At 39.7% G+C, this 23,922-nt stretch overlaps 1 protein-coding gene across 1 annotated transcript in view; it reads right to left on the bottom strand.

Annotated features, from left to right (window-relative positions):
* LOC107681316 (citrate lyase subunit beta-like protein, mitochondrial) overlaps positions 1-23,922 on the bottom strand; it is an 88,558-nt gene that overhangs the window by 9,660 nt on the left and 54,976 nt on the right. Inside the window, exons 2-5 of the mRNA XM_016477598.1 lie at positions 22,420-22,430; positions 22,127-22,337; positions 5,765-5,953; positions 790-891 (exon numbers count right to left, since the gene is read on the bottom strand). Coding sequence (XP_016333084.1) covers positions 790-891; positions 5,765-5,953; positions 22,127-22,337; positions 22,420-22,430 — 513 coding nt within the window. The remainder of the gene's footprint in view (positions 1-789; positions 892-5,764; positions 5,954-22,126; positions 22,338-22,419; positions 22,431-23,922) is intronic.

The raw sequence follows: 23,922 nt of genomic DNA, 5'->3' as shown, positions 1-23,922 counted from the left end.
TAGAAATCTGTGAAGACTGTCCAAGGCTGTAACTAACCCCAGAACAGGGACTAGTGAGAGACAGTCTGGAATGTGATATGACCGTTTCAGGCACGGAGCAGATGGAATTTCTTGAATGCTTTTGTTGAGTTCCAAATTAATTTCACTTCTTGCTGTGACTCTGCAATATTTCCCTGTCTTGGCTCTGGGATTCTGTCTAGCCAGCACAACATGGGTTTGGGGGAGGGGGAAAGAAAAATAATCAAAAGAAAAAAGGATCTGCATATTTTATAAGAGGACAAAAAACATGACTTTGGCCATTTTTTCCCCAGATAGGGGCAATTTTACACACATACACACACACACACACACACACACACACACACACACACACACACACACACACACACAATTAATGGCCCATCTCTGTCCCCGTGAATGGGGAAATCTAGAAATCTGTGAAGACTGTCCAAGGCTGTAACTAACCCCAGAACAGGGACTAGTGAGAGACAGTCTGGAATGTGATATGACCGTTTCAGGCACGGAGCAGATGGAATTTCTTGAATGCTTTTGTTGAGTTCCAAATTAATTTCACTTCTTGCTGTGACTCTGCAATATTTCCCTGTCTTGGCTCTGGGATTCTGTCTAGCCAGCACAACATGGGTTTGGGGGAGGGGGAAAGAAAAATAATCAAAAGAAAAAAGGATCTGCATATTTTATAAGAGGACAAAAAACATGACTTTGGCCATTTTTTCCCCAGATAGGGGCAATTTTATATGTTCTAATTCAAATTATAAAATTGTTATTTACCTTAAAATTCAGCAGACCCACAGCAGTTTCCACAAAGGTGACCAAGCGGATGGGTTCCTCAAGCTCTCTGCCTTTTAAGTTTCGCTGAAGCCTGTCAACAAACTGAAATGGACACACACACACACACACACACAAAAACAACACTTTAAATCTCATTTAAAGAGACAACATGCCACTCAAATGGCATACCTAATTAAATTAAAAAACTTCTGACTCAGGGTTTTGGAGAAAGAAGTAAAAGAAGAAGAAAAAAAGAAATATTACTTCAAAAACTTGACAGGATTCACACAGTTTTTGGACAACTCCTGTTTCATAGGGGCCCGTGAGATATTATACTACAGGTTCCTGTCTGAATTTACAAATAAAGGAGAACCGAATATGAAAAAGGAAAGGATGAGATTTGAGCTGTCTGGGAGTGCATTTCATTTCAGTTTTATGCAGAGCCTCGGCTTCCCCCGGCGGACAGACTCGTGAGACTTGCGACGTGTGATACGACACTTCTCCGCGCTATTCATTTTCCCGCTAATATTTGAGCTTACCTAAGAAGGCTTTAAAATGAAGTTTGGTGCTTTGAAGACCAAAGCATTCCGATTTTTTTCAACAGACCAGTTCACAGCTAGCCGTGGACTGCTAGTGGGGTTGCCCAAATTCCAAAATCTATCATCTGGAAACACACAAAAGCTCCCTCTGTCAGATATTTTATTTCAAAGCCTGTACAAAAAAAATGTAAAAATAAAATGAGGGGGGAAGGGAAGGGAAAGGAAGGGAAGAGGAAAAAAACTCAAAGCGGAAAAGTGTAATTCCCTGTCCCCCTATTCCGTCTCTCTTTCACACATCGGGGACAGCAGATTAAAATAACCTCAGGTACGTCAAGGCTAGTTTTCCAAATAAAGGCTAAAATATTCCACACACACTTGTTTTATTAGCCCAAAGAATACGCCTTCATTGAGGGATTTTTTTCTAATGGGGGAATTTTAATCATGTCCCATTCAATCTCAGTAGGATAAATCATATCTGAGAGATTTGCATAAATATAAACCATCAAAGACTTTTCATCTTCAAAGGGGTTTTCAAGACCCAATAAGCTTGGTACTGTAATCATCTGAGGTCACAACACTGCAGGAGTAATGCTGCTATGGCAACATGGAAACGCCAACGGCTTAGCATAATATTCCCCTCGAATGGAGAAAAGGGAGGGAGAGGGAAGGGCTTGTTTGGCAGCCCTTCCATTTCCTTTATGGAGAGGCGCCATTAGGACATTGATGAGTGACAACAAATTACAGGTGTGCTTTTACTGTGCCGAAGTTTCAGGACCGATCTGCCTTTTCAATATTTACACATCTTGGAGGGGAACTCAACATTGAACCACACTTGCGCAAATGCTAATACCGCTCTCAGGTCACAAGCTTTTCCGGTCCCTATAGGCCACTTGCAAAAACCCACACTTCTCGACACAAGTGCCACGGCGGCCCCATCCGCCATGATCTGGATGGGAACGAGGCAGGGATTTTGGGGTGAGGGAGCCGCTAGAGCAAAGAAGGCGGCAAGTGGATAAGTTTCAATTAATTCTCTTCAAAAGAGGGCCAGATTAAATGTTTCCGGCCTGCTGTAGTGCTCATTTCACTGTGTGGTGGTGGAAGGGGGGGTGGGAATTAGGAGTGGACGGGGAGGGACGGGACTCGAGCTGGTTCCTTTCAGGACTCAGTAGTGTGGCGACCAAAGAATGCGCACAGCTCCGAATCTGTGGGAGAATTGTCTGCGGACAAAAGGAGGAGGAGTGGGGGAGAGTTACGCCTGTTATAGTCCAATAAGCCTTGTCAGTCAAACAAGCACGCAGAGAGAGGATAGAAAGGGAGAGTAGAAGATTTTCACACAAAAGGAAACAAGTAAGTCCATCTTTTAGCAACAAATCAGTCTGGAGGTTCCTCTGCTCATCTACATGAAAAAGGGAAAGAAAATAAACAACAGAGGGATTTAGGGTCGGCCGCCGGGACGAGAAGAAGAGAAGGAGGAGAGAGAGATAATCAGGCTTGTAGTGGTACGACTTTGTGTTGTGCGTTGGATTAGACAATCACTGACTGCTCATCACAGACACAAACACACAAGGGAAAAAGAGGTATTTAATGCTACACTATAGCATTTGATAGCTGGTGTTTATTTTACGGTATTAAAAAAACAGATGATTTTAAAGTAGTGCTCAACTTTTACAATAAAAAGCTCCATTATGACTTGATGCTCCCTCTTTCATTCCACAGTAAAACATGTAATAACACCACTGGATTAGCGAGTAAATATAAAAAAATACTAACTTAGTAATGACACCAAAATGCTGCTGTTTTAAATAGTCTACTATGTTGTTATTTAACTTGCAAATGACTTGACATTCAAAAATAAAGCCAAATAAATAATTTAATTAGTTAAATGTTGCTGATTTTATATCAGTAAATGGAATTACAAAAATAATAATATCAGTTTTAATGAAACCGGTTTGTCTGTCATTGGTTGGCCAAACATGCAGTCCCGCCCCCAATTCATGCCATTGGTTGAGTCAATGTAGCCTTGTCAGACTACACAAAAAACAGACCAATAGTGGCACACAACCACATAACTGGAAATTACTAACTTTGTTACATATTGCGTATTGAGCAGATATTTTCTTTCTTTTTGAGGATAGCTGTCAAAAATACAAAAACACTACAAATATATAGCAGCAACAAAAACTGCAATAACTACGGCATTTTACAGAAACTACATGACAATGGTCAGTTCTGGTAAGGATTCTGTATAGCCAAGTATGACGACATATCCAAACTGTCCAATGATCAGAGCTGTTAGGGACAGCAAAAATGAGAAAGAGAGAAACTACCTCTCCTTTCATGTTCGTCTCACGCCACTTTCAAAGCAGTGAGCCCATGTGTCAGGTCAGTGCTACATGACTTCCTCTCCACTCACAATCTCCCGTATCCTGCTGTGGCTATGAGCTCAACCGTGTGCAAAGTATGCAGAGAGCAGGTTCTAACCCCCGCCACATATGTGTGCACTTTTTAATGCATTCACACACACTGTATTACCCAATGTGACATATGTGTAGAGGTTGTATTGATTTTTGAGTGGCTAAGTGGGTAGTGAATGGCTGATAGTGTAGGTCATTTTACTCTGAAAATGGGTTTATTTTTACATGTGTGTGAGAGAGGATCCCTGAAACCATATAGTCAAATCATTCATCTCTTTATTTTTTATTTATTTTTTTATATATACGTTCAAGAGCCACCAAATATTTTTTATAAAACTAATTCAGAGGAAAGCAATAAAGTAATAGACAAAATGGCAGTGAACAAGAAATAGAGACAACAATATGAACACCTGTCAGCAATTAAAAAGGGAGGAAACATTGAGCGGCCCAGGAAATATATGAGCACTAATTAAAACCACTAGTTAAAAACTTCCTTCTTCTAGTCTAAACTAACTGTGAGCAACAGACTAGGGGCCCCCTCCATCTCTCAGCTTCCCTCCCTCCCTTCATCTACCTAGTTAAGATATTGTGGCTTCTTTCAGGTCTTTTCAGTGGTCATGCAGAGTAGCTGAATACTGCAGATTTGGGCTGGGTTGGCTAGTTGGGGGAAAAGAGCTGGAGGGATTTGGGGGCTGGTGTATTGGCTATGCTGGGGGCCACCAGGGGCCTCCTGGGGCTGCCTGGCAGAGGAAGCCTTGCTTTGATGGACGAACAGACATCTTCAACACCTCTTGAAACACACACACACACACACACACACACACACACGGAAGTGATCAGGAGAAAAGAGTGTTTTGTGGCTTTTGGTTCATGTCTGCTAGCTTTGAGACAATCTGTATTGTCACTGGCTGGCTCACTGACCAACCATCTTATAATGAGATCTATACAAGTGGTTAAATTGGCCTTCTACTTTGATTTGAACAATGCCAATCTCAACAATGCCAAACCTAAATAAACCTAAGTATAGGTTTATTGAAGAGGCCCTGTGTTTCCAGGGTAAAGAAGTACTTTGTGACATCTGCCTTGTGAAGCTAGCTTTAAAATGTCATGGCTTTCTTGAGCTGATGCCAAGATATACAGCCCCATTTCTCCCTGGGCCTGACTACAGGGATCAAGTCCTCTGTACAGACTAATAGAAAAGATTGTTATTGTTGCTTTGAAAAGGCCTGTGGTTTTGTCTTACTCTGTGAGTTCAGAGGGTGTTGTGTTCTTTACAAATGATGGAAAATGCAAGAGCACACCGGAGGTATTTTTAGTGTCTCATTTTTCACATTAGGCAGGGCATAGACTTCAATTTGTGGGATGAAATTATAACGAATGTTACATTACCTATAATCTAACCATAATCATATGGAAACATATGAGTCCTCAATGCACAATTCAATATTTGCAAATGTACTGATAACATTTTTGGGAAAAACACTACTGTTTGAAAGAAGTCACCTATGCTCACCAAGGCTGCATTTGTTTGATCAAAAATACAGTAAAAACAGAACTGTTTTCTTTTTTAAATATACTTTAAAATGTAATTTGATGGCAAAGCTGAATTTTCTAATAGGCTGAAATCATTTTAATAGGCTAATTTGCTGCTTGAAAAACATTTAGAATTATTACCAATGTTGGAAACCGTAAAACTTTTTTTCAGGACTCTTTTATGAATATAAAGTTCATAACAGTATTTATTTGAAAAATATTTTTTGTAACATTATAAATGTCTTTACTGTCTTTACTTTTGATCAATTTATTGCATCCTTGCTGAATAATTTCATGGGTTGAACGACAACTTTTATGGTGCTTTTAAATCTTTTTTAGTCATGGCTGCTCATTGTATAGTTTCTATGTATGGACAAAAGATTTCTTTCAACATACCTTTTTTGTATTTCAAAGAAGAAATTGTAAATAATGACAGAATGCTAATTTTTAGGTGAACTACTCATTTAAAATGCTAAAAGACTCACTCACCCACTGCACCTCTCCTGTATCCTCTACCTTTGGCAGCATGAGAGCTGTGGGAAGCACGTCTGCCTGCAGAATCACCTCCATGTCAGCTTCAGCCAGGCCGCTGGACACCGAGTTCACCCGCACACACTTCTCCGTACGCCCCAGATCCAGCTCAGCTAACATCTTTGGGATAGTTTTCCGAGCTGCATCCTGTCAAAAAAAAGAAAAAAGAATCCATTGTGTCAAAAGTACTTTCTTCACCACAGCTGCTATTAAAGAATGGAAATGCCCCAATGCATGCTGGAACACAAAATTAAAGACTGACCCAACTGTTTATGCAGTATTCAGTGATGTAATAAAATTGCAAAAAAAACAAAAAAACACTGAATGGATATTTTACACAATTCAGACACTCTATTTGACCAAGAACACAGGCTTGAGGGTATCAAACGTGGAAAAATTGAGTGAAAGTAGACGGTTTATTGTTAGCTTTTTTTGCTACTGGATGATTTGTGTTTACCTAATAAACAGGAGGAAATATTCTCAATATTATGTTATAAATATATGTAATAAATATCATGTTACATATGGAAAACTACAAGCAATAAAACTGCAACATGGACATATCCGTTTGAACTGGGCATTGGGTGCACTTGTAAAAAGATAAAGATGCATCAGTTTAGACGAGTGGACGCTATGTGAATTTACAGGGGAAGTGGTGGCTGGCGCCTGGGATTACAGTGCGGAGAAAGATCTAGCGAGAGGGATCAACCTCACTACAGCGGATTCACCAAAGGCCGTAAAGTGAAAAGCCTTGCACACAAGTCTTCCACACAAACACCACAGACACATGACCAAAGGAAGTGGAGGGAGGAAGAATCAAAGTTAAAGCCAAGTTCCAGTGCCTAACTGTGACAACAGCAGCACACGCCAGGAGATTCAAACCAGATGCAGCTCAATGCAGAGGTTTCCATTGGTCTGAACACAGCACTCCAACTCCATCCGAAGGGAAATGTGGTCTCAGTTAAGCAGGAGGAGGAAACAGTAGCTCAGGGGTTGTCAGGTTAGATCAGAGGAGGGATGAGAAAGGCCAAGAGAAAGAGAGGAGGGGGCCAAGGCTTATGGGTTAATTCAACTTGAATGAGGAACTACTTGGCCTAGGTCATCTTCACAAAGTCCACCGGCACCTCTACCCAAAAACTGGCTGCTAATTGTATAGTTTTTATGTATGGAAAAAGTTATATATTTTTTTTAACATATCTTTTTTTTTGTATTCCAAAGAAGAAATTTTAAATAATGACAGAATGCTAATTTTTAGCTGAACTACTTGTTTAAAATGCTAAAGGACTGACTCACCCACTGCACCCAGCCCAGACCATAATGGCCACAAGCCAGCCAACTACATGGCATTTACATCGAGTTTAGAGATAATGAATAGAAGGAAAGAACAAAAATAAAATAAATAAAAAATAAAATGAGTTTAGTTTAGTAATTCTAATAATAATAATATTATTATTATTATTATAATTATTATTAATATCTAGACTTAAATGTATATTGGATGTCTTTTATGGTCTGGCCTAAGGTTCATCAGTTTTTTATTTAATTTAATTAATATATTCTAATAATAATAATAATAATAATTACTACTGTTATTATTATTAAAATGAATATTAATAAAATTCATGCTATGTTTCTTTTATTATTATTATTATTATTATTATTGCTTTAGCCTAATAGCGAACCAGGTATTATTGTCAAAAAGCACAAACAGAAAAAAAAAAAATAATAAAAGGGTTCTGCATGTCAGCTATCAGATATATATATATTAAAAAAAAAACATTATGAGTATTGGTCATGAGATGGTAAAAGATGGTAAATCTCTAGTCTAAATCTGTAACCCTCTATTAAGTTGAGTCTGGACTATAAAACCTTTCTTTTGAACTGGTAATCACAAGCGGTCTGGATTCAGATTCCCTCAACCTAGAGCTAAAATAACAACACTGTCAACCATTTGTATAACAAAATTGAAAGTGTACACAAGCCCAAAGCTATGAAATCATCTATATAACATCTGAAGCGTTGCAGATATATAACTAGCAAAACAGATTAAATCCAACACACAGTCTAGACACTCGTGTCTAAACTGACATTGTGGTCCTCAGCTTACAGTTTATGGTAAGAGTTGCTGAATAGCAAACTGAACACAAAGTGATCCTCAATAGGAAGTCATGTGTACGTTTAAAACCTATAATATATTTAGAGATCACAGTGGTAATATTAGAAGGGCCGGTGGGTTTATGAAGCCATAACTCAGCATTTGTAAAGCTTCCATGGTGGATCCAGTTTGAGTCCTCCAGTATAATCCAAGACTGATCCAGTGTCTTAGACACTGGCGAACCAATGGCTGATATCAACGTTCACTCTTGAACAAAAACACAAGGCTAGTAACAAATCAACATCAAAAAGCTCCTATATCAGTCAAAAGACAACAGCGTAGCTAGAAATGGACCAATCAGACTGAAATAACCGCTGAATTGTGTAATGTTATATCAAACCTTCATGCCATGCGATTCTCTGCTTTTTATCACTATATTTTGCTTTGAACTGATATTCCTGACAGCAAAACATTTGAATTTCTATCAGTGGGAAGGCTCGCTAACTCATCTCCCCTCACAGTAAATTGACAGAAAGAACATTGTTGAGAAGATCTTGGGCTCCTGAGGGGACCCAGCCATTCCGAGCCGGAATAAAAGCGCTTTGAAAGCTGAAATGTTTTACATTAATGGAAACCTGTCCAACTAGTTGCTTCAAAAGACCCTTTCCCAATCACCCAGCATCCCACAGAGTGACCAGGAGAATGGCAGGTTTGAAGGATCTTTGATTGTTTCCATCAAGCCCATCATTAAAGCTCAACACAGTATCATGACAGCACGTCCACAAAACACTCAAAACAAAGGACAGACTTTAAAGTTTGTAGACACTGACTTCTCATTTAAAAAAAGGCCAGATCATTCACATTTTTAGAAAATTTGGACTCCAACTGTGCAATATGCCAAGAAATGGATCTGTGTTTGGATTATTCAGTGTCTAATCAAAGCACCGGAAAAATGAGTGGTTTGTATGACATTTGAAATGTATAACAATTTCTTATACATTTGCATTATTAGAAATGAGAGCAAGAAATGTGAGAGGGAGGGACAAAAAGAAACTAAATTTGCATTTAACGTTTCTCACTCTTTTAATTTTTATTGTTTTTCATCCCAGCTTCTTGCAACTGATTGTGATATTTTCAAAAATGAGTTGGAACTATGTGAGAGATGGTGACTTTGATTCCCTAGATGTGTAATCTAAGCAAACAATGTCTCATGGACAGGGTCTGACAGGTGACGCACTGGGCATCTGGAGCTCTATTCCAGATGAATGACTAACAGATCCAGCATCTGATTCTGCATTTGTCCCGTTCCGCATGAGAGGAAAGCCTGTCCCTCAAGACTCACCGCTAGATTCTCAGTCTCTCGAAAACCACCACTTCTCCTCACACTGTGAGGCTGAAGAATGATCTGTTACTACTTCAGAGCGCTGCTCGGGCAGCTCACATTTTACTGACCTGCTCTGCCAATCAAAACAGACATTTGTAATTTGATAATGAGAGAGGGACAATATGCACTTTTCTTCAAAACTCAGCGTTTTGTGATACGTTGGGCCACAATGGACTCCCAGCATCAAGATGACAAAGAGGTTACGGTAATGGAGCGTTCAGATCGGCCCTTGGGCACATTCAACATCTGCCATTCATGGTTAACTATGGATTCTTGCTGTTCATGGGCGCTATTTATTTCTGTTCTCAAAGTACTTGAAATGTCTGTCATCATAACCTGCCTTTAAGCAACACAACAGTGTAGCCTTGTGATGCAGGCTGCATGTGAGAGTCTCTTCTGCTACTGAAGTGCTGAAGGAAAAACATCTAAGCCTGTGATGAGAGTGGGAACCGAAGAATCTCTGTGCCTCTAGGGAAATGACAGAGCTCAGTTTTTCTCAGGGTTTTGTACTGTATCAAAGTTGTATAGGTAGCAACTCTTGACATAATTATTTTATACTATTCAAAGATAAACAGAAAACACTAAACATTTCAAAGTAAAAAACTTTGTAACTTTTTAAAGCTGATTATGATTGCACAAGTTTTTCTAGTTGTGTTACAATAATAACAGCAACCCAGATGTGACACTTTCCACAAATAGGATACCAAATAGTTTTTATACTCAATTTAACTCCGTTCAATTCATATTTATATGTATAGTGCTTTTCACAATACTCATCATTTCAAAGCAGCTTTACAGAAAATGCATTTCTACATTACAATTTAGAGTGATCTGTTATCAGAAGTGAATGTGTTCAAGTATTTCACAAATGAACAGTTCAAGGTAACATAGTTACAGTTAGCTAACATGAATGAATTAATTTCCCCTCAACAAATTGCTGTGAATAGAGGTCCTTAAATTATCTGTCAACTTCATGAGGTCAAACTAAATATTATTGTCAGGGAAAAACACGGATTCAATTTGCAGGTTCAACTCAAATTTATTTGAATCTCAAAACACAAAACTCGGCTGGGACTGCAGACCAGAATCCGTAATTCAGGGCAGTGATTAGAGACAGGAAGAGGGGAACAGCCCAAACGAGCCTCCAGTCACTCCACGAGGCAGAGAGGTTAAGGCGTACGGAGATCAGCGCACACAGTCCCAGCGTCAGTGCTGACGCAACGTCAGAGTAGAGAGAGAGAACAGCGCACAGATTCCCAGCGTCAGTGCTGACGCAACGTCAGAGTAGAGAGAGAGAACAGCGCACAGGGTCCAAGCGTCGGCACTGACGCAACGTCAGGGCAGAGAGTTCCTTCTTGAATGCGCCGAGAGGGGCAGGAGAGGAGAGGCCGCGAAGCGCGGTTCTGGTAATGACAGGGCAGGAACTGGGGAACAGAAAACTGGTGAAACGAGAGGCAGAGAGCGAGCAGAAAAGACAAACTGAAAACACTAAACTGTACTTGGAGCCTATGAAAACACGGCAGGACAAAAACACAACAAGACTGGTAGTAGGTCACGAACGAAGTGCAGCGTGTTCACACCACAACAGTCAGACACAAGACTACACACGAGGGGAACTTAAAAAGAGGGAGAATTAAGGAATTAACAAGTCACAGGTGTGACGGCAGCTAAAGTAGTTAATAAGATAACGATGGGGAGGGAAACCACGAAGACAATGAGCACATGGCGAACTGTCAAAACAGACAAAAAAAACAACAACAACCTGCTGATCAGACCGAAGTCATGACAATTATATGAGTGTTTTTATTTTCCCCTTTAAAATGATGTATTATATTATATTAATTGTAATGTATTGTATTGCATTGCATTGCATTGTATTATATGGTGTTTTTACCAGGTTTCTTCTTCAAGGGAGCAGATTATTTGCTAGACACTTATAAAAGCAAAGGTCAGATTTAAAAAAAAAGTGACATTACATGGAGTATATGGGGTACAAGGAGTGTTGGCAGTAACTGACTTTCAATTATCTGGCCATTAGAGCTGTTCACACCTGCTGCCAGAGCCAGAGCTTTATAACGAAGTCACCTTTCTGTTTCAAGTGTGCCATGTGAAGCAAAGAAGAACTAATAACAATAATAATAATAGCAACATGCCATAAGAAACAATCAATCACAGAGAGGTTATGACAGTTAACTAAAACTAACTAAATTAAAAAATAACTATAAAACCCATAACATTTTTTTTTTTACTTGGAATAAATGTTAACTAATATATATATATATATATATATATATCTATATATCTATATATATGTCAGGATTATGGACCTGTTTTGCCCGTTTCTGTTTCAGTGTTCCCTTATTTGGACATGTTCCTGTTCTTGTTGTCTCATTATTAGTTGATTCCCCGCACCTGTCTGTCCCTCGTTAAGTTTAGTATAAATGTGTAGTCTGCCTCATGTTTCCTTGTCGGGTCTTGAACGTCATCCTTCTGCTCTGTATCTCCCTATTGGATCATTAAAAGACTCCCGTTCTGTGAAATCTCCACGTCTCCTCGCTTCCTCGTGCCCGTGCCAGTGCTCCAGCGTATTTTGACAGAAGACCCGACCGAAACAGCTACCTCCGTGTGTCTACCCTCCATTTTGATTTCCATTTTTTTTCCCTCAGTGTTTTGCTTCCATTGTGTTTTCCATGGATCCCCTCTCCCGTCCGGAGTACCTCCTCCTGCTGGAGCAGGGGGAGAGATCGCTGAGCTGCAAATGGCGTCAGTCAAGGTGTGTGAGCCGGCAACAACGCCCGCCACGAGGGAGAAAGCCGAGGACAGTGTGAGCGCGGAGAGGAGCTCCGCCCCCTGCACCACGGCTGAGGGTGAGCTGTGTATGGCACAGCAACTGTGCCACACCGAAGAGGAGAGGGCTCCCGTTCCAAAGTTCTGGCCTGAAAGCCCGGAGGCTCACAAATGGCCGCTCTCCCACCCGCTCCTGCCTCCTCCTCCGCTGTCGTCTGGCAGCCCCTCTGCTCGCCCTCAGCCCACCATCTATGCGGTGTGAGCTCCGCGGGACCAGCATCGCCGTGGCTGGAGTTTCCCTTGACTCTTCCTAGCTCCCTCCTCTCCGCCGTGGCCTGGCAGTCCACTAGCTCCACCGGGCTCCCTCTTCCCTCCGGCTCCGCCTTGGTCTGGTGTCAACCATCCTGCGCCTCGGGACTCCACTCCTCTGGCTTCGCCTCGTCCCTTCGGCTCCGTCAGGCTCCTTCATCCCCTCGGCTCATCCTCAGTCCTCTGTCGCTCTGTCTCCACTGCGGCCTCCCTGATCCACACCTTCGCGTCGGTCGCCGGCGCCATCTGCTCCACCTAGGACCTCCGGATGCTCCCCGTCGCCCTGGCTCATCGGCTCTCCGCCTTGGGCTCCTCCACCACCTGAGCAGATTGACCGAGGCGGAGGCGGGGATCCAGAAGGCCGCGGTGGAGCCGGAGCGACAGATTGCCGAGGAGGAGCCGAAGGGATGGAGGAGCCTGACAGAGCCGGAGAGACGAGGCGCAGCCGGAGGAGTGCGGTGTCCCTCCGTCCCTCTGACTCCGCCAGGCTTCTTCATCCCCTTGGCTCTGCCTCAGTCCTCTGTCGCTCCGGCTCCACCGTGGCCTCCCGGATTCATGCCTTCGCGTCGGTCGCCGGCGCCATCTGCTCCACCTAGGACCTCCGGATGCTCCCCGTCGCCCTGGCTCATCGGCTCTCCGCCTTGGGCTCCTCCACCACCTGCTCCGCCACCGTTGGTCAGGCCCCTGGAGTCAGCGGCCATTCCTCCTCCATGGCTCCTCCCTCCGTCAGCTCCACCGTGGGCCGCCGTTATGGCTGTGGCCTGGGTCCTGCTGTGCTCCTCCTGCTCCGGGCCCCTCCTGTCTCCTCCCTCCTTCGTCGCCTCCCTGGTCTCTGTCTGCCGGCCCCCTCCCGAGCGTCCGTCCTCCTCCTGAGCCGCCTCCTTAGTTCGTTCCCCCCCTCTGTTGTTCTACGGTGCGAGGACGCGCCTTCCGGGAGGGGGGCGATATGTCAGGACCAGTTTTGCCCCGTTTCTGTTTCAGTGTTCCCTTATTTGGTCATGTTCCTGTTCTCGTTGTCTCATTATTAGTTGATTCCCCGCACCTGTCTATCCCTCGTTAAGTTTAGTATAAATGTGTAGTTTGCCTCATGTTTCCTTTCCTTGTCGGGTCTTGAACATCTTCCTTGTGCTCTGTATCTCCCTATTGAATCATTAAAAGACTCTCGTTCTGTGAAATCTCCACGTCTCCTCACTTCCTCGTGCCCGTTCTCCAGTGTATTTTTATATATATATATATAGTTTAACTTGATGTACTAAAGTAACTAAAACTGAAGTAAAACTATAGACTATAAAAAAATTATAAAAACCAAAAATGACAAAAACACATGAAAAAATTGCTAAAACCTTAACTAAATTTAAAATGAAAATGGAAAACATAAACAAAAATAAAAACAAATTATTATTAAAACAACCACAAATATAAATATATATATATAGAATCACAATCAGAATCCAGAATCAGAATGAGCTTTATTGCCAGGTATGTTTACACATACGAGGAATTTGTTTTCGTGACAGAAGCTTCCACAGTGTAACAGAATGACAGTGAAAAAACAAAAAAACACAGATAATAAATTTAAATAAATAAAAAATAAAAAATAGACCAAGTCCCATGTTTACTGCATCGTCCACAGACCTGTTTGCTCTGTAGGCAATAGTATCTAAATGAGTAATGGTCTCTCCAAGTACAGCATATGTGCAAATCCAGTGAATGATATAATGCAGTTATCTTGCTAAATCATGCTTAAAGAGCATGAACATTTTGAAAATGTATCAGTTATGATTTATACAATATAGCATTAATCCAATACAAACCATAATGCGATTAAGTAAAAAAAAAAAAAAAAAAACTACTACTACTACTAAATTTGCTTTGCTAGATAAAAATGCTATAAAAAACACATGTATTATGTATTAATATGTTAGATAAAAGACTTAAATTATCTCTGTGCATTATAAAAGGAAGTGTTTGATGCTGTATAATAGATCCTACGTAAATTAAGTTGACGCACAGTCTTTGTCATATGTAATCTTGTTGAAACAAATTCTTAATGGAGCTTATCTCCAATCATGTGTTATTATTCTGCTCAGAGCACATGTATCCATTCATCCCGAATGAAGCCATTAAAAATCAACCAGTTTTTAACACCTCTCATAAACATTCATCATACTGTGAGACAGAGAAATCCCCCCAGATCAAGTAGATATCACTAATCTCATGACTTATCTTAGTTATGTGCATCAGGCATAGCGTATGAGTGTCTGCTTGCATATAATGCAGCAGCTATATTTGACATGCATCCTTTTCCCGGTGACAACGTGAAGAAAGATCTTCATGTTGTAGCTGCAAATTGTGAGTGATACAATGACATGTTATGGCTTTGTTTGACTACTCTGGCTCCTTCCACAAGATTCACAGAAGACAGATGTGTGTCATTAGTCTTTACACATCATGAACATTAAAATTACAGGAAGAGTTTACCCTCTGTGTCTCACATTTCTCATTTGTGCTTGTTCACTGTAAAAAAAAATCTGTGACATTTAGCCACATTGTGGCTGTGATTGCCAGAACGTCACCGTAAAAAATATGGTAGCAACATTTTAGGTTTTATAGACTTAACTTAAATTCACAATAAAATACCGTATTCCATTAACTGACGTAATGCTAATAAACCAACATATTGAAGTGTTAATATTTGTTTTGAACCATTGTAATGCACTGATAACCACCAAAAACTGGTGGTGATGAGAAAGTCATATGATGAACCAAAGCTAATCACAAACAGCTTTTCTACGAGCTGAGGAGGGCAATACTTATATATAGAAGGTGCACAGTGTCATTCACACAAACACTAAACCCCATCATGGTGACACACATGATACTGAAATAATGCAATAAACATTAATTTAACAATATTAGATGTAAGGTTAAACCCTAATGTACACAACTGATAAGAAAAAATTAAGAAGAAATCAAATATGAAGTGTCATGCAGGGAATTCTGGGAGTGTCAATTTACGGTTTTTCACTGTAAATTATACAATGACTTTCTTTTTCACTTCCAAAAACCGTATTTTTAACAGTATTTTACTGTAAAATTACATTAAATGTAATTACATTTATTCATCGAATATAGTATGGAAACTTACTGTTAACCAGTTAACAAGTTTTTACTGTAGCATTTTTACAGTCTTTTACTGTTAAAATCACAATCATTTTTTACAGTGTTCCTCAAGACACAGCAATGACGTCAAACTGCATTGGTTGTTGCATCTTGTGGCAATAAATTACATTTTGTTGCTCACGCAAAACTGAAGTATGTTTTTTATGACTTTTTTGGTGCTTATTTTACCTTTTTGAAAATTGACAGTTCTTTCTCAGTCTCCTTTCATTGTATGCCAAAACACAGCTTGAACATTATTCAAAAAAATATTTTTTTTGAGTTCCACAGAAGAAAGTTAGTCACACAGAAGTTTATAACAACACAAGAGTGAGCAAATTATGAGAAAATTCTCATTTATTGGTGAATTATCTCTTTAAAGTGAACTAGAAAAAAAAAAACAAGTGTTCACTTGTCCTCAGATTTCACACACCAGATATTACAAAAACATGTACAGATGTCCAATCTATCGTGTCATAATATTTAATTTACATAAAAAAGCAAAGATGATGTCAGAATTGTGATGGTTGAAGAAATCTTTCAATCTCCTCCTCAGTCATCATCTCTTTTATTCAGTTCCAAGCAATCGGGACCACCCTACTTCACTGACCCTTCAATAAACTTTACCCTAGTATGACTACACAGTTCACACAGTTCCTATGACAAATGTATGACACACACATGCCACAGGGTTGACTGGCAGGCAGTTTCTGTCAGCACACAGGCTATCAGAGTTCACTTATGCTGGGGATCCATTTTCTGGGTGATTGCCGTTTGTTTCTCTTGGCTGTAGAGCGTTCTGTGTTCCTCAGCTGCACTATTTGATGAGAGCCCTTTCTACTTGAAGGAATAGTTCATCCAAAAATAAGCATTCTGTAATCATTTACTCACCCTTGTGTCATTCAAAATCTGCATGATGTTCCTTCTGTGGAACACAAAAAGAGACCTATTCCTTTTCATACGACAAAAGTGCATGGGAACTGGACTTGCTGAGGTCCAAAAATAAAAAGAGCACAATAACAGACAGAAATTTTTAGTTTAGTGAAAATTCTTCCTCTGGCTTTCAAATCAGTTGTGCAATTTTAATATAGACATTTTCAAATATGGCACATTGAGTGATTAAATTTCTGTCTTTTCCTCACATATAGCATGCTCACATATTTTGGATTTTGCTATATGTGGTCGTCATTTACTTTCACTGTATGGGGAAATAGCAGCATGAACATTTTGCTGAATGTCTTCTTTTGTGTTCCACAGAAGAAAGGAAGTCATACAGGTTTGGTACGACATGAGGATATGTAAATGATGACATTTGATCACATCAACAGCCACCCATGAGCAGTGAGCACCAGGACAGCTTTTTTAAGCAAGCTCCCAGCTGAAATGAGCTCAAAAGGCTACATTTTATTATTTTGCAGCATCTGAGATGTGGACTTCACTAACGCTCACTAAATCTACACATCACTACACTATTGCAATGCATTGTGGTGTTCCCTCTTTGAACCGACCCAGTGAGTGTGGCGGAGGAAATCTGAGATTACTTCAAAATGCCGGCATTGCATTTTAAGCTTCTATATCAGATAACAGTTGGTTGCATAGATTATGGTAAATTGGGAATGTTGACAGGAAGCCAAAGTATTACACTTTCAAATGAGCTCAAACTGAAATTCAAGACTACAATAGTGTATTATTAAGCCAGTCCTGACAAACAGAAAACGCATACTGTACTTGTGAATGTGTACTACAGAAAAAGATAACAGAAACGTTCTCACACAGGGAGCCACTGCTATGGAGCTTTACTGCAAGACTTTTCAGTCACAGCTGATATATAAACTGCTGATTGCATATGTTAAAATATAAGCCATGTGAGACTTTTCTTTTCCCCCAAATCATTTCATCTACTGCCACCACCAGGGCTGATAAAGAAAAGACCAAATGGTACAACATAACACAGACACATGACAATCTGCTGTGACACAGTCAAAACATTTGAGCTCTTAGAATCACACACTTACAGTACAGTCAATTAATACCACTGCATTATTGACATTCTTCTGGGCTTGATTTACACTACTGTTTAAAGCTTTGGGGTCGGTACGATTTAAGGCTTTTGAAAGTCTCTTATGTTCACCAATGCTGCATTTATATGATCAAATATACAGTAAAAAACGTTATATTGTGAAATATTATTACAATTTAAAATCACCATTTTCTTTTTGATTACATTCTAAATGTAATTTATTCACATGATGGCAAAGCTGAATTTTCAGCAACCATTAATCCAGTCTTCAGTGTAACATTGAATCTTCAGAAATCATCCTAATATGTTGGTTTGGTGCTCAGGAAACACGTTGTTTTTATTATTATTATTATTAATGTTGAAAAAAAGTTTGCTGCCTCCTGGCAGGATTTTTGGATGAATAGAAAGTTCAAAAGAAATAGAAATAGAAAACGTTTGTAACAGTATAAATGCCTTTACTGTCACTTGATCAAAAAGGAATATTACTGACCCCTTTCAACAAATTATCTGTTTACCTGATTCACCTTAATCAAGTTTTTAAAACTCATTAAAAAAAAGTTATTGTTTGTGAGTCAAATTTAATTCCTTCAAAGAAATAGTACTCAAATTAAATTATAAAATTATAGAATTGGTTATATATTTAAAATGTGATTTTAAAATTAATAAATAGCTACAAATTAACTACTTTTTAGTAGCAGCTTGTAAAATAGCTTTTTTTATGTAGCTTGACAGTAGTTAAAATATTTGAAACCAAGCTATTATTTAAAGCAGCTTCCCCGAAACCTTGAGGTCTGGATCATACAAAGCATCAAAATCGGTTCTGAGAAGCAAACATCTCCATCAGACTGGGCAGAACCAGCAAACCTGTTGCTTAGCAAGATGTGTTGCACTAGCGCTGCTGACTAAAGGAGAAAAAGGGTAGGAGTGTAGAGACAGTAAGAACAAGAGGGAGAGAAAGGAATAAAAAAAGATCAGGGATAACTGTCATGATTCCAAGCATCAGTCGCCACCACCCGCAGGTGAGTGCATCAGATAACACAAGTGCCAATGCCAGCGACACTGCACCTCAGCAAAAACAACAAGGGCACACACACACACAAACATACAGACAGCCATCACAGCTCCAGTGTGCCTGTTAGCAGGGGGATTTATTCTCTACATACGGTGCCGGGTGGTTTGAGGGAGCTCGGAGCTGATCACAGAGGATCCGAAAACAACATCCGTCCACTTTCACACTTCAGTGGAAGAGGTGGCCCCTCCCGGCAGGGCTGCGTAGTCTTGCCATCTGGAGAATAAATCGAGTGTGAAGTACAGTATAGTTTGGGACCAAGCTCCGTGGCGGCAGCTCAGCAGTCAGTTCATTAGTTCCAAACTTCCAGGGATTGGAGCTGGGAGGGGGGCAGTGCGGAGCGAGGCTGCCACAGAGAGAAAGAGGAGGCGGGCAGGGAAGAAGAGGGGGGAAAAGGAGGCGTTGAGTGGAATGCCCCAAACTGAGCCGCAGTCTATAGGGCATCTCTGCCACAAAAAACACAAATAAACAAACGCCCCCGGAGCGAAAAAAGACAGGTGTAGCCATCAGCCCCTGCTGGAGGAGAGAAAAGGACGACTTCCCACCCCTGCTTATGAGTAAGGAGAGATATTTTTAAATACTAAGTGTGTGCTAGTGTGTGAGTGTGAGTTAAGCCTTGGTCCTGAGTGGCAGTGGCAGTCACTGAGTAGTCTGAACCGTCTGTCACATGGCACCAAGCGGGCAGGACAGGGTAAAGATTGGCACAGGTTTGCTATGGGGGGGGGTGGGGAGAGCACAACAATGATGCTTATGGCACACAGACAAGATCCAATCATCAATTTAAAACAAACAAACAAACACTTTCAGCATTTTCATTCTATGAAATCATCCTCATTTATCAATGTACAGCATACACATGCCATGTGTTGTGTTTCCAACACAATTCAACAGTGTTTTTTATAAAAGGACAACAACAACAACAACAATATGAAAAGGAACTAAAAGACTTTGAAATGTTCCAAAATCTAGCGAGCTGCCTTGCTGCCTACTAAGGAACCTCATAAGGGACTAATTCAGAACGCTCTACCTAGGCAGCAACTCTTTTTGGCATTCAAATAGTGCTCTGCACGGAACACTAAATTGACAGCTGATTTCTGTTGAGTCTGACGTTAGCATGTTGCTAAGACAGAACAGAACAATACTATAAAAAGACAAACAGAACAATACTCTAAAAAGCATAAAATACATACTACACTCAAATATTGGGTACAAATATATCCACAAAAAAAATGGAAAGGTTCAGTATTGAATGAAATTAAATTTTAAGTAGGTTTTGGAACAGAGCATGTGTAGTATTCAGTAAAACATTAGTTCATTTAAGTTCAAACTTCATCAAAAGAATCAGAATAAACAATTCTTTCACCAGTTAAAGGGACAGTTTAATCAAAATTAAAACTTAAATTATCATTAACTTACACTCGTGTTGTTCCAAACCTGCAGGTTCTCTTCTGAGAACAGAAAATTGTATTTATTTATTTTTCGGCAACAGGGTCATATCTTTCAAATATCTGTTTTAATGTTCCACATAAAAAAAGAAAGTCATTTCGTTTTGGAACAACATGAGGGTGAATTAATGACAATTTTCATTTTTTGGCTGAGCTATTCTTTAAACTTTGTTCACTATCCAATCTGTAGGCTCTCAGCATATTAATTGAGAATTAAAATGGTTTGATGCTGGAGCTGTGTCCTTGTTGCTAAAGCATATGCCCTGGTACATTAAGCTATGGTTCTTATATCGGGCATGAGAGTTTGAATCTAGCATTTCCATCTCTCTAGTTATTATTTCCTATTCCATCTTCATTCTCTTCTCAATAAAATGTAACAAAAGGCCCAAATGTGTAATAATTTTAATTCAAAATATTACAAAATTAAAAATTTAAAGATTCTATCAATGATCAGCAATACAAAACTGAATAATTGTATACAAACCTGAATAATTTTAAATAATGACACAATCTGAATGCGTTTGAGCACTGAAGTATTACAGGAAGACCTTGGTTAAATCAGTGCCTCAATGAAAAAAAGTCCTCAGAACCTGTGCATGTGTACAGTATGCGTTCCTTTTCCGTCCTCCTCACCGGCCCATAAAAGAGTAACCGAGCTGCGGGAATAGTTTCATTTAGTGTCATAAAAAAACAAAACATCTATCTATAGGTATACACAAACCCCCATGGATTTCCAATTGCCAGGATGGGGAAAACAGCTGAGAGTGTGGGAAGTGAAAGAGCGGGTGCAGAGGAGCGAAGTGTGTTTTATTATTGAGTTAATAACTAATTTTTACATTACGCAGTTGTGTGCTAGCAAATAAATAATGGATCACAGCTTTCCCTGTACCATGCCAGGCTCTTTAAAGTTAACATATGGTCTTTAAAATTGACTGCGTCTTGTACGAAGGATTGTAAGTGCTTTTAGTCTTGACAGATTTATACCATCAAAAAGCCGAGGAGCAATGGGATTATTTCTAAGGCTCTTCTCAAAGTACATTGTTATTTTTCGAGAGTGAGTTATTAGCATTTTTATCAGGGAGACTACAGAGAGCATTAATTCTATCAGCCCTGACAGGAACATGAGCTAGCGAAAAGAAACCCGCTCAGCTCAGAGAGGGGACCTGAGACCCTTCTCTAATGCCATATTCTCCCCTCTCAGATCACCTAGTATTAATATTCCTCAACAAAATAATCCTATCTGGGCAGAACCCCACAGAAGAACTGAATTTTGGCTCAACAATCTTATCTTTTTATACTTCTCATTTTAGAGCAATGTTAACGTTGATATATGTCAGTATGCTGACACAGTAACAATGGCATGTTTTTATCCTTTGAGCACATTTTTGACACTTAAAGGCCGTCAAAGATGGATCAAGTTGTAACTAAAGCTCTGAAACAACACAAAAGACATGAAAGCAGTAAGCCAGCTTTAGTGGATGCTTTCTTGAAACCTTCTCCCCCACTTGGTTGTGATAAAGAAATTAGTGGGTGTTGGAAAACATTGGGATCCATCACCTTTTTTTAGGGGTCACAGTTTAGGCTGTCAGTCAAAGTTTTTCCCACTCAAGCAGGAATAGCCTCTGGCCAAATCAATCATCTTTATTAACATGACTTAAAAACCTTTGTTAGCTGACTTCTTTCCACCGGTTCTCCTTTTAGCTCCTGCTCCAATCACGGTTTCATGGAGAGGTAAACAGGGCCAATTGGCTGGCTGTGTGGGCGGGTCGAGAATGCTTTTAACCTGCAGCATCTGCTGAAGTCCTGCTGTTTGCTCAGTGTGAAGTGGGCACCTTGTTTCAAGTGAATGTGATAGGGGGGCATTTTTGCCTTTATTGGCACATAATGGGACGGAAATGTGCTTGTTTTAGGCATTGCGCTTAGGTAGCTTTCTTTGGAGTGATTAAGGATCAGCACCTGGCTAAAAGAGAGCTTTAAATGATGAGGATTTTGTGATTATGTCTCACAGAGCCAGGTGTTGGGTGAAGAATGAAAGGTTAGGGTGGTCGGTACCTTCTTGTTGAGGGCGACTCCATCCTCACAGTCCAGAACGGCGCAGTCCACGTCCAGCGAAGTCAGCTTCTGCAGTTTTCTCTCGTCGTTGCCGGGAACATACAGCACGGCGCGACGTGGTATGTACTTCAGAGAGGTGCCAGGAGTATGATGGGAACGCTGGCTAGACTGACACCAGGGAACCGCAGACAAAAGTAGACGACTGATCCCCCTAAGAAAATTCAAGATTTGATGATGTATGAATATAGGTCAATGATGTTAATTTTATGTCTCATCTATTAATTTACATTAAAAACACAGACACAGAATCACTTGAATACAACTTGTCTATTATAAGCATGCTTTTCATTTCTGTATTTAATTTTGATATAATTCATTAAAAAAAAATGTTCCATTTAATTTCATCATACAACTGTCCTAATATCAAAATGAATAAAAAGGTCTAATGAAAAGAAGGAAATTCTTGAAAAGAAATCTTTAGCATAATGTTAGTTATTTCTTAAAAAAAAACACTGTTATTAATATTTGAAAACTGTCTGCCACCTAAAATCATGTGGTTCAACCAACATGTAGGAAAAAATAAATAAACAGGAAATAATATCATACAGAGGACACCTGTAGACCCTCATGACTGTGTGTCAGGGTCAATAAGCATCTTAAAATAGCAGATAATTTGACGTTTTACAACAAGGCAAGGTTAGTTTAGTTTGTAAAATCATTTGGTGCTACACAAACACAATGATATTTATGAATAAATAATTCATGATAAAAAAAAAACATTTTACTATATATATATATATATATATATATATATATATTACCTTAACAGAATAAAAAAATGAATAAAATAAAAAAAAAACTTTTTGAGAATGTTGCATGTATTTACGTATTACATTGCATTTAACCAAAATAGGTCATTACTTTTTACTTTATAGTTAAACCAGATGACATTTTAGAGTCATTAAACTTAAGCCTTTCTTGAAAATAGTATTTCAAAACCATATTTTATAGATCTGTTGTAGCCATCCATTTGTTTGCTGATCTTTCTTTATGCCTGCACACTAGGGGTGTGCGATATTGACAAAAAATTATATCTCGATATTTTCTAATGTCAAATCGCACATCGTTAAAACAACAATTACGATATTATCGCAGACGATATATATCGCACACCCCTACTGCACACATGTATATAAAAACACCTCTGGCTAATCTCAAGTACTTAGCCTGAACTTCAATTTCCCTTCCCAATCTTTACAAACTGAAGAAACAAGGTTTGTTTTCCTTTCAGTCCTCTAATGGATAAGCACTGCTGACCTGAGGCTGTTATCTCCGACAACATCAGAGCAAACGTTTCTTCTCTAATGCTAATTCACAATGGCTTAGCAAGCACAGCTGAATAAATCTATTTAGGGCCAAGCCAGTGTGATGTGAAAGAGACTTGGGAGAGATTACATACCCCAACACAACAAAGTTAAGACAAGACCACAAATCTTTCTGGTAAATGACTTTTAGAAGCTGTCAGATTTCTGTTCCCCTGTGTCAGGGCTAATAGAGGTGTGCGTTTATGGCTTAATTTCCACATTTTATCACACACTAATAACCACCGTTATGGCTCAGACACGTTTTAATTGTTTTTTTTCGGTATGTCAGGGTGTTCAAACAATTAGCGTTAATAAATGCGCCAAATAATTGGTATCACATACAACTAATTACAGCCGGGAACAGTCTTTGCCTGTCGGTTCCTTGCGATTGCACATGAAGGGACCGTATTAGTTGACTGTATTCCTTTCCGC

The sequence above is a fragment of the Sinocyclocheilus anshuiensis genome, unplaced genomic scaffold (assembly GCF_001515605.1).
Source record: "Sinocyclocheilus anshuiensis isolate Anshui unplaced genomic scaffold, SAMN03320099.WGS_v1.1 scaffold1620, whole genome shotgun sequence".
NCBI lineage: Eukaryota > Metazoa > Chordata > Actinopteri > Cypriniformes > Cyprinidae > Sinocyclocheilus > Sinocyclocheilus anshuiensis.
Note: the sequence above shows the minus strand (reverse complement) of the source record. Positions and strands in the feature narration are given on the sequence as shown.